The 12,246-nt window shown below is 46.3% G+C and overlaps 1 protein-coding gene across 7 annotated transcripts in view; it reads right to left on the reverse strand.

Annotated features, from left to right (window-relative positions):
• Nucleotides 1-12,246, reverse strand: part of kirrel1b (kirre like nephrin family adhesion molecule 1b) — a 78,407-nt gene that overhangs the window by 25,171 nt on the left and 40,990 nt on the right. For 4 of the 7 annotated variants that reach the window (XM_035633460.2, XM_035633459.2, XM_035633454.2 and 1 more), the window contains exons 2-4: nt 6,679-6,828; nt 1,278-1,430; nt 428-585 (exon numbers count right to left, since the gene is read on the reverse strand). In XM_035633460.2, the coding sequence (XP_035489353.2) occupies nt 428-585; nt 1,278-1,430; nt 6,679-6,828 (461 nt within the window). The remainder of the gene's footprint in view (nt 1-427; nt 586-1,277; nt 1,431-6,678; nt 6,829-12,246) is intronic. The other 3 variants (XM_035633461.2, XM_035633456.2, XM_035633458.2) reach the window with 1 other exon arrangement.

A 12,246-nucleotide genomic window follows, 5' to 3' on the forward strand; every position in this document is an offset into this window, starting at 1 on the left:
GCAATTAGTAGGAAAGAAAAAAGCCTTATTTAATAAATACGGTCCCCATCCTTTTGTCAACCAAGAACCAACAAAGTCATAAGCTAAGTCTTTTTTACCACAATGTGTGCAGTGTTCACCACATCTCCCTAATGCAGGACTCCGGGGTCGCTGCATGGCCTGAGGTGTACATACTGTAATTCCCCCTTTAACAGCGCCGACGGCAAAAAGCATATGAACTAAGGGACAAAACAGGCCGAGAGTGGATGTCACTGAGTAGCACATTAGAACCCGTACTAGCCTTCTGAGGCCAACATGAGCTCAACGAGATTAAGCAGATCTCATTTTGGCGTAATAAACTTTTATGTGTGCTTTATGTTGCGTGACTCTTCCCCCTGCGTGCATGTGTTCACTATCATCTGCACGTGTGCGTGTGTGTGTGAGTCACCGTGGACTGGTAGGCTCCCTCCACAGCGACTCCGTCCTTGGTCCACTGGATGTGAGCCGCGGGCTTGGCCCCGCGGGTCACGCAGGTCAGGTTGTACGGAGTGCCGGCCATCAGCAGCAGCTCCGGGGACCCGTCGACCACCGGGTCCTCGGGGGGGACTGGCGGAGGGACGCACACAGATACAGTACACGCTTATTGCAGGTGTACACTCATGCGTACAAAAAAACCCGCCGTAAATGTTCACGTACAGACGATTAGTGGGAGACAATTCGAACTCTAGGCCAATTAAAACCCTATAAATGTATCGGCTTTCCTTAAAAATGCGGTTTCTAAAATTCCTTTTCACATCTTTTGTCTCTTTTCCACATTTCTTTCTTCCTAGCCATCGGAATTGTGCAATCAAGGGCGGATCAGTCAGAAGAACAGCTGTCTGAGATTTATCGTCCGACAGTTATTTAACTCGCACTCCCTGATTAAACCCTGGCTGAAGCCGAAACACCCATCACAATAAGTCAGGGAGGCACGTCTACAAGATTGAGGAGATACAGTAAATGTGCTGTTCAAGAGCCAAATAATGAAACCAGTTGATAACAAGCTAAAAAGAAAACACACCAACCAAGCGACTTTAGGGCACAAACTTGTTTTTCATACATTTGGAATATTTGTGACTATTTAAGCACCTAACTTTTTTTCAACTTGTAGATGCTGGAAAGATGATGAATCCAAATCTAGTCAATAGTGTAGAGTCTGCAGATTTCCTCCTGTGCATCTAAACTAATAACGTGATTCCAACCTTACAGTTAAAGTCAAACTGCAATGTGAGTGTGAAGCTGAGCTGTCGTCCACTTACTGAGCACATTGAGCTTGGCCCTCCTGGAGCGCAGCGCGGCCTCCGTGGCCTGACACTCGTACAGCGAGTCATCGGACAGCTCGGCGTGGGAGATCTCCAAGTTGTACTGGCCGGTGTCCAGCGCCCGCTGCACACGATACCTGGGCCAGGCTGCTTGAGACACACACACACACGTTCACGTACACACACACACACACGCACATGCACACGCACACACAAACACACACGCGCGTGCACGTACACACACGCACACACAAGCACACACAGAGACACACACACACACACACACAAACACACACGCACATGCATACGCACACACACAAACACACACAAACACACAAACACACACGCACACACAAACACACACAAACACACACACACGCACACACACGCACGCACACACAAACACACAAACACACACACACGCACAAACACACACACACGCACACACAAACACACACACACACACGCACACACAAACACACACACACACGCACACACAAACACAAACACACACACACATGCAGACACGCACGCACACACACACACAGACACACACACACACACACACACACAAACACACACGCACAAACACACACACAAACACAACCACACGCACACACAAACACACACACACACGCACACACAAACATACACACACACACACACAAACACACACACACACACACACACACGCACACAAACACACACACACACACACACACAAACACACACACACACACGCACACACAAACACACACACACAAACACACACACACAGGCTTACAGTTAAATAGAAGTCGAGATAACTGGTGGAGAACTTTCTTTTGTGATTCATGTACTTGTTGGGAGTTCCCGTTTGGGTTCATTGCATCGTGCCGTGGTTTATTTGCAGGTCAGAAAAAGCCCGTTGAGATCGGAAAAATTAGCTTCTGGGATGCGATATAAAAATTGGCGTGCCAGCTGGAGAACACGACCCTCCTGTTTTTTGAAACGATTGTCGGCACGAAGGAAGAGGAACATTACACGCCGCTATTACAGTCATGAGTCACCGTGACTGCAATGCCTTCACACAAACTACCTGTGTTGAGAGGATAATGTCCTTATTTGAGAACGAGCGAGACGAGAGTTTCAGGCAGTAACACAAAAAAGAACTCCAAAAACTTTATGAAAAAAATACTTTTTTATTATATTTCCGTCGACTATTTCTATTTTCAAAGTGAAAATGTAAACGCGCAGGGGGGAAGGAAGAGATGCTATTTTTTCCACATATTGTGATATTTTCAGTTAAGATGAATGAAGGAAGACTAGTTTTCCCAAAATCAGCTCTTGCCAGCTTACGTAAGCAGGAAAAGTAAAGATGAAGGAAAAAAGAAAAAGGAAATGTACGATATTTAAGAGATCGAAATTAGCAATCCACTGGGACCATGTTTGATAAACAAGTAGTCCCTGTGAAATCTGTTCCAAGAAAGTTTATTCTTAGGTTCATTCAGAGTGACAGTTTCACCTCCATTCAAATTCATATTCATGTCAGGGATTCAAATGTAAACTGTCTTAATGGAAAGACACTGTCCCACAGTTTGTCTTGTTTACAAGATCTCACGGCAAATGTACAAGCTGAATCGTTATTGTATCACGTCGGAGACAGAGATCAGAAAAATGGTATGTGAACGTGTCTAACCTCCTTAATGAGAGAACACATTGCACCGGGCGTTTACTGCGTGTAGGTGTTGGACGCTTGGAAGACATTTTTGCGCGTTAACCAGAGCATCAGTACGGTACGATCGGAGACAAACAGCTGACGGCTTTTTCTGCAACACACACTCATTGGCAGAGCGTACAATGAGGCCTCATCAATCCCAGCATCGTACACAACCTGCAGAGCTACAGGCAGCTCTGTTCCAATTACAACCCCCCCCCCCCCCCCCCTCTCTCTCTCTCTCCGTCTGAACCCCTGCCTCTCAGACAAAGACATAATTGAGCGTGACGCCCCACTAGGGGGCACTCATTGATCCTTCGTGCCCAATTCCTGACATGACATCATGGATTCAGACGGCAGAGGCATGCAATCAGGCGGGGCGGCTGGGGTACGGAGAGAGGAAGGCAAGGGGGGCGGGTCGGGTTGAGGGGGGTGGGCGACAAAAAAGTATTAGGGGAGGTTACATCATCCGCTCCAGCACTTGGCACCATAGCAACCACAGAGGTGAAGGCACCCCGGGGGGGAGGAGGAGGAGGAGGAGGAGGAGGAGGAGGAGGAGGTTGAGGATGAACAGAAACATTGCCACCACTGATGCCTGCAGGTGCGGAAGAGATGCGCGCGCGCCTGTGTGTGTTTTGGGGTATTTGCTTTGACGCATGTAAACATGATACAATATGAACACGTTGACGTACAATAATTCGATATCAAAAACATTTTCTGATGTGATGTGGAGAAACTGCTTTTTGTTTTATTTTGTGCCAGTGCATGAACGCAGATCTCCTGCGTGTGTGCGTGTGTGTGTGCGTGTGTGTGTGGGTGTTCGAACTGCAGGTATGAATTCCGCCGCACGCCCACTCTGTCATTAAGCCGTATATAAAATCAGACCGCGGCGCACAACAGCAACCTCTCAGGCGTCACATTTCACGCACGGGCGTCACGTCGTTAGATGAGAACCAATTATTGCAAGTCTTTGGACCAATCACAAATGGACCGATTTAAAAAAAGAAAAAGATATAAATATAATCAGTGAAGCCTCCCCATATTTTTTTTCCACTGGAGGAGCTCAGCTGTAAGTGGCCCTTGCAGAAATGTATTAAACCTATATCACACAAGAGTGTGTGTGTGCGAAGTGGAACAGATCCGCACGTTGGTCAAGTCAATGTCACCAGTAAAGCTGCCGCCAGAGGAAAAAAGATGTGGCGGTAGCTGTCTTTGTGTCTCACAGCGAGACAAAAAAAAACAACCCCATTCTCAGACAAACAAAAACAAGGAGGAGCAAAAGGCTGAAAGACAAATATGTGAAAGGGGAAAATGAAGGAGCGGCAGCACAGACGATCCGCGGATGGAGAAACGGACGGCGGCTGATGATGGACGGCTGAAAAGCAAAGGGGGAGGAAGAGAAGGGACAAAGAGAACAACATGCTCGTCAAACGCTGGCGTGTTCCTCGCGGGGACCGTTCTCACAAAGAGAGCTATAAAGACAGGGAGAGTATTAAGGACATAAAGAAAGAGGGAGGATGAGGAGACGGCAGGAAGAGAGATCAAAGGCGACGGAGGGGATCTGGGAAATAAACGGAGCCGACGATGATCCTACCGACGAAGAGGCGTGTATGGTTTGAAAGACAGAGGAGAGGGGAAAAGACCCTGTTTCTTTTCGCCCCCAGCAGACATTATGTACGGTCACAGTAGGTAGACAGGCCCAGGTGCTGCCGACAGAAGCCACGGATCGCTCTCTCAGATCCAAGGGTCCCAGGAAGTCATTTCTTTATTTACACCTGTGAGTTTCCCCGACTGTGACATGTCATAATGTCTCTTGGCTTCTTGCCCTTACTCGTCTTTTAGGGGGGGGGGGCGAGGGAGGGAGGAAGAGCTGCGCCCGACCTTTACTGAGCCTGTGAATTCAATTGAGTCCAACACAAGATTCACATCACATGTAACAATATCGCTTGAGCGACAACGTGCACAGTTTGTGTCCGTGTGTGGGCAGAGTGGGTTCGACTGTGTCGATGTGTGTGTGTGTGTGTGTGTGGGTGGGTGGGTGGGTGGGTGGATGTGTATGAGATGTATGAGATGTGTTTGGGGGCTATACAGTGTGTGTGTAGTTCTTTGTGGATGAATTCACAGTGTGATGAGAAACGGGATTTATGGTATACGTGCATACGAGTGCCACTAATGCACGTTTGTTCTGTTACGTTGTGTAATGTTCAGCAAAGTAAATATCTGTGAAATTTGATCCATAAGTGAGTGCGAGTTTCTTTTTTCTTCCACCCCTTTACAACTGAGGGATTTAACGTCTGAGTTTCGTGTAGGTAATAAAACCTCTGTCCGTTCATTGAGTTATTTTTTGAAAAATAAGCAAAAATACGAGTTTGGAATTCACACGAGGGAAAAATGTGTTTGTCTATTTGCGCACTTTCGATATTGAGTCTTTGTTGCATCACCGACAGAAGCTCAAGAGAGAAGACGTCATAATCCGTCACGAACCGCAACAGAACCTGCTTACCATCAACGATGTTGATGGATAGACATTAGCACTGCTTGTCACGTGAATGTGCACAGCGGAAGCAGAATCTATACCAAGTTCATGCTGAATCCTTCCTGCCTGCAGAGGAAGGTAAAAACTTTATGGATGTTTTAACGGGCCCCCGACACAGGCAGTATTTCTCCCGGTGCTGCAGATGATCAGTGTGTTTGTGTGCGAGCGAGCGAGAGAGAGACGAAGAGAGCGAGTGGCTCGAAGAGCGCTGCACACAGCTCTACACTAAAAAACACTAAGAGCTTTAATGCTGTGTAAAACATTTTTGTATTATTATGAAACTTTGGCAAGAGAAAATATAGTACATATATATATATATATATATATATATATATGTTAGCCTTATACAAGGCGTATGCAGGGTATGCATCGCCCCACAGATGCTTCCTTTGGTGAAGTCTCTCATTTCCGGGACAGAGAGGCTTTTTTCATCCTTGATCGGATGAAAGTCTGTGGATCATCTTCATTCCTTGCCAAAATTTATCACGGGCAAAGAGTAGGAAATGTCAGCAGCTGCAGTGATAAAACTTCAATATCCACATTCAGTAAGCAACACATGTGCTTTAAATGTTTTTTTGTTTTTTTTAAAAGGAGGCTGAGGTCAGCCCCATCTCGCTGCCTCTCATTTTGCACTTCTGAGTTTCTCCTGATCATTTCCTGAATATGGTCTGTTGTTGCTTTGACCCTTTGACCCTACGCACTGTTGCTTTGCATGTGATCCTTGCCCCCCGATCTCCCAAAGAATGAAGCGTATTTCACTGTTGCACTCACAGTGAGTCATTCCGGACGTGCGTGCCGGCTTAAAATGTAAATGCGAAATTGTGCGTCCGCTTTTGTCGGCGCTGTGAGGGATTTTCTCTAATTCAGCATGATACACAGGACTCATTTTTTGCCCAGATTGTCACTCACGCGCCTCTTGGCTCTTAACTCCCCCTCTCTGCACAGTCTTCACTCCCTTAATGTTGAAGAACCCCCTGCACATTTCAGCCATAATAGCCTCCGTCAGGGTTGTTACAGTCAAAAACGGAGCAGAGACCGTAGCTGAGCGATTCCCCTTCTTCCCTTCACTTTGATCCCCGCAGCTCGGCGGCTCGGCTAAGTTTTCCTTTTTTCTTTTTTTCCTTTATTTCTCCCAACCCACGGGATTTTTCTGTCCCCCCACTCACCTCGCAGACCCTCGCCGACGCCGAGGGCCAGGCCGTCCTTGGTCCACTGGACGATGCCGCTGTAGTTGAAGACCACGCAGGACAGCACCACCCGTTCCCCCAGCACCACCGACTGGTCCGCGGGCTCCTGGGAGAAGCGAACGCACCAAGCTGCGGCGGAGAGGGACGGAGAGGAGGCGAAATCAATTTTAAAGGTTCCTTTCAGCGTGACCTGGGCCATGAGCTGCCATCTTTTACTGCACCGCATCGAGCGACACAGTCCCTGTCCAGTCCTATCGACTCCTGCTTGTCCATATGGCGGCTGTCGGGATGATTTGTTAAGTGTGTTCATGGTGTATATGGTGTTTTTATTGTCCCTTTTTTTATTATGTGCTTTTATTAAAAGTGTGTTTTAATACAAACCTTGTATGAGAGTGACATTTCTCTTACGGGGCAGTGACGTTTTGGAATGAATTAGCTGCATGTATACACATAGACCTTTTCATAATTTGTCCTCTTAACTGCAACTGTCACTTCTTCTTCTTTCCCTTTTTCTTGCCCCCTTTCTAAGGTTTTCCCTGGACTTCACCGAGGCTCCAATGTGTTTCTCTGCATGTGTATGGGTGTGTGTGTGCGTGTGCGTGTATGTGAGGAAGCCTGTGCTTGTGCAGAACCAACATCATTGCCAAGCCGCGATATACAGCCTGCTCTTTTTCATCACGCAGTACAAAGGATTCTGCTTACCCACACACATTTCCTCCAGCATAAAAAAAAATAAAAAATAAGCCTTTTGGCTATCGCAGTGCCACTGAAATACACGGCGTATAAAAAAAAAAAAAAGTACAAATGCAGCGCAGGCATACATTAGCGCTCTCGCATAAAGAGAAAGTGTCAGGTGCGGAGGGGGAGGCGCTAACCCACACACTGTTTTCAGCCGTTTGCATCATCAGGTAAAAAAAATGGTTTCATATTCTGGAGGAACTCTTGCAGGACGGCGCTGTTAATTAAGGCGGGGAAGGAGACTGTGTTGCCTTGGACGACGTGCACGAGCACACACACACGCACACAATGAATCGCACACACAAAAAGAAGCTCGTGCACTCATACAACCGTTTGATTCGCACCCAATTTATGCACTCGTACACACACACACACTTCCACAAAGTTGGTGTTTGTCTTCCCGTGGGCTACTCTGTTCTTGGATCACGGTTTAAAACAATCCTATTAGCTAATTAAGGCAGAGCCGGTTAATGAAGCGGGCCGTGGCTCCGAGCGACGCGTCTCGGTGGGACTCTGCCGCAAAGGTGCGAACAACGGGAGAGTTCGCTGATTTGTCAGGAGGATTACACCGCGACCCCGTCGTGCTGTTCTCCCGCGAGAGGGAGGATCCCTTTTTTTTTAACCGGAGACACGGATCTTCGCACTTGGCACAAGACGCATCCCCACTGAATGCTGAGATCATGACGACAAGTGCGGCGGCTGCCAACTGGCGGCCGTGTTGAGCCATTCGGAAGTTACTGTCAAGGGAAGATGTGCCCTAAAACACTTTCAACGCTATTGTTAAATCAGAGTAGCCACAGACACAGTAGGTTACTTCAGGGGTGTAGCACCGAATTCTCGGCGCTATACAAAAGCAGTCGCTGTGGTCATTTGACCTCTCCACGCCCACCCCAAAAATATTCTTTAGATAGTAATTTTGGTAGAAATTTACTGGAAAAGACAATTATACAAATATGTGTATAAGTATGTCAATGGTCCATAATTCAATGCAGTTACAAAACAGTTTTCAGTGACTGCTGCGACTCTTACTTTGTCTCTACACACAAAAAAACCCCCATCACACTCTTCACATGCATGTGCAACTAACAGTTGAACACAAGTTCACCGTCAATCAACGGCATTTTGAACCATAACTTGCATAAAAGTGAGATATAATACCGGCAAATTAAGATCCTCTCTTTTATTTGTATAAGAAGGAATGAAAAATATATAGTCATTCCTGTAATTTCCCAGTTTCCGTATATTTTCACGATCGTGTAACTTCATTTAAAAATCTCAAGTTGCACAGCTCTGAAAAATATACGTTATTGATCTCCCCAAAACTTGGATATAAGTTAATGTTCTCAGACCTTACATATCTCTCTGTCCTTCATATGCAGAAGGCGAAGATGAGTGGCAATGACAATATACTTTAAATGGAAGCTGCTGCTGTTTCCTACAGAGAAGAAGAAGAAGACGAAGACGGAGCTGCTGCGATGCGATATCCTGCTGACATGAGTGATTTACATGTGGGTCATGTCATGCATGATTTATGCAAAATTAACAGCTATTACGAGGAAGGGCCCACGTCTGCGTGTCTAGAACACTGTACAGAACAACGCATGTTTCTCCCGGGACAGACTGTGGTGAGAGAGTGTGTGTGTGTGTGTGTGTGTGTGTGTGTGTGTGTGACAGAGAGAGAGAGAGAGAGAGAGAGAGAGAGAGAGAGAAATTGTGACATAAAGACAAAAAGGAGACAGAACATTTCTGCTCGTGTGTCGCCAATTCTGAGTGTGCATGGCTGTGCGTGTGGATATATATTTGTGAGCATATTTGTGTGTGTGTGTGTGTGTGTGTATGTGTGTGTAGGGCCTGTCAGCCTGCAGCAGGGACTCAGATTGCGGAGGAGAGAGCCGCACTGACAGAGAACAGAGATGTAATTAACCCTACGGGATACCCTCCTTCCAACACGCACGCACGCACGCACGCACGCACACACACACACACACACACACACACACACACACACACACACACACACACACACACACACACACACACACACACACACACACACACACACACAGAGAGAGTCATGTCTCCATGACTTCAGATGACTTTACATTGACTTACATTTATTTCCTGGATACATTCTGACCGTAACCGTAACCCACCTTATCATTAACCCACACACACACACACACACACACACACACACACACACACACCTTGAATCTGTTCCTCTTCTCATTTTTCTCTCCTTGCTCTGTTTTTCCCTTCATTCTCTCCATCTTCTCACTTTCTTGCCTTTCTCTTCACATAACATCTCTTTCTTTGTGTTTTTCAATTATCCCCACTTCCTCCTTGTGCCCCTTTTCCTTCCTCCTGTCTTCTACTGTGTCTTTCCTTTCCTTTGCCTGTTTCCTCTGTTGGTTTCAGCCTCCCTCCTCCTCCTCCTCTCTTTTCTTCTCTTCGCCTTCACCTCTCTGCATCATTACCCTGAGGGATGATGTTAGGTATATCTTCTCTTCCTCTCTCCGTCTCATTGCATAATGCACCCAGTGGTACAATAGACAGCGCTTCACAATTACAGCCTCGGTGTCCAAACATATTATCCTTAATATCTTTTGTACTATTTTTTAGTCCGACAGACTTTTTCATTAAACATCTGTACAAGTACTATCTAGCTTGCTCTTTATCCATTTATACTCTTAACTTTTAAGTATAAAGTACACACATCTCACTGTATTACAAGACATTTCTGCATATTCCATTATACATGAGCTGCAGAATTAAGATTCAATGGAAAACACGGACCTTCCTGGAAGAGTGGAACCGAGCCGAAGTGCCGGTTGAGTCCTTGGTGAACGTGTGAACAAAATATTGATTGAAAATAAAGCCACGGATCCAAATTGACTAGATTTTAAAAATGCATAATCTAGGACGAGTTTCCTCATGCATTAATGCAGGGACTTTTTTGGGGCCGAGCTTGTCCTCAAAATGCTGCATAAATTGCAAACTGCAGTGCGGCCGTTAATATCAGGAGCACAAACCAGATACACAAAACAACAAGTAGTACTACAAACTAGGTGACAAAACACATTATTTGTCACTGCCGTCCCACAGAAGCCGAGCTGATGCCTGTTGGATGAATTGCTACAACAACAACGAGTAATGCCACCGTTTTCTGATCTGACACCACCATTGTTTGGTCACGTGGTTAGTGAAAGATTGAGGTATGGGTCAAACATTCAGGGGGTATGGGTCAAACATTCAGGAGGTATGGGACAAACATTCAGGGGGTATGGTTCAAACATTCAGGAGGTATGGGTCAAACATTCAGGAGGTATGGGTCAAACATTCAGGGGGTATGGGTCAAACATTCAGGAGGTATGGGTCAAACATTCAGGAGGTATGGGTCAAACATTCAGGAGGTATGGGTCAAACATTCAGGAGGTATGGGTCAAACATTCAGGGGGTATGGTTCAAACATTCAGGAGGTATGGGTCAAACATTCAGGGGGTATGGGTCAAACATTCAGGCGGTATGGGTCAAACATTCAGGAGGTATGGGACAAACATTCAGGGGGTATGGTTCAAACATTCAGGAGGTATGGGTCAAACATTCAGGAGGTATGGGTCAAACATTCAGGGGGTATGGGTCAAACATTCAGGGGGTATGGGTCAAACATTCAGGAGGTATGGGTCAAACATTCAGGAGGTATGGGTCAAACATTCAGGGGGTATGGGTCAAACATTCAGGAGGTATGGGTCAAACATTCAGGAGGTATGGGTCAAACATTCAGGAGGTATGGGTCAAACATTCAGGAGGTATGGGTCAAACATTCAGGGGGTATGGGTCAAACATTCAGGAGGTATGGGTCAAACATTCAGGAGGTAGGGGTCAAACATTCAGGAGGTATGGGTCAAGCATTCAGGAGGTATGGGTCAAACATTCAGGAGGTATGGGTCAAGCATTCAGGAGGTATGGGTCAAACATTCAGGAGGTAGGGGTCAAACATTCAGGAGGTATGGGTCAAACATTCAGGAGGTAGGGTTCAAACATTCAGGAGGTATGGGTCAAGCATTCAGGAGGTATGGGTCAAACATTCAGGAGGCGGGCAATCGACATCGCATCCCAGGCAGCTACAGGTGAACATCAAGCGACAAACCATTTTTTCATGACCTCTCGAAATGAAGAATCAAATTGTCTCTAAATCCTCATGACGTCAACGCAGGAACCTCTCTCTTCTTTCGCCTCTCCACCATATTTTAGCACCGGCCCCCGTCAGAGCAAAGGGAAATACAGATCTACTGTACGACCAATCACGCTGCGATCTCTTATCGTGTCGTGGCCCAACGACGCGGCCGCGTCCATGGCTCATGAGCTCTGTCCAAACACCCGTCCACTTTATAACAGGCTGAACTACAACGTCACGCTGCTTCAGTCTTTGCTCCTGATAGACGATGGTCAAAAATCACATGGCCGCTAGAGATAAGAAAGTTTGAGACATTTTTACAAATGACTGACGCTCAGTTTGAAGACAGTCTCAGTGGAATAAATAATAAAGGAACAGCTTCTTTTCATGAGTTTCGACGCCCGTATGTTAACTACCCACTATGATGTGAGTTGTATCATCCGAGTATTTTGCCCCTTGATGTTTGTCACCATCTCTTTAGCTCACTCGTCTTTGTGGTGTATGACGGACGTGAATCCAAGCAGGTCTGACGTCTGTTTCTGCTCGCGGTGTCTTTTCCAGTGGTGTAGGTCTGAACAGCGTAATACTGATCAGTCAAATCAAATCGTACCTCTCATGCATTGCTCAGGTTA

The sequence above is a fragment of the Scophthalmus maximus genome, chromosome 5, assembly GCF_022379125.1.
Source record: "Scophthalmus maximus strain ysfricsl-2021 chromosome 5, ASM2237912v1, whole genome shotgun sequence".
Classification (NCBI taxonomy): domain Eukaryota; kingdom Metazoa; phylum Chordata; class Actinopteri; order Pleuronectiformes; family Scophthalmidae; genus Scophthalmus; species Scophthalmus maximus.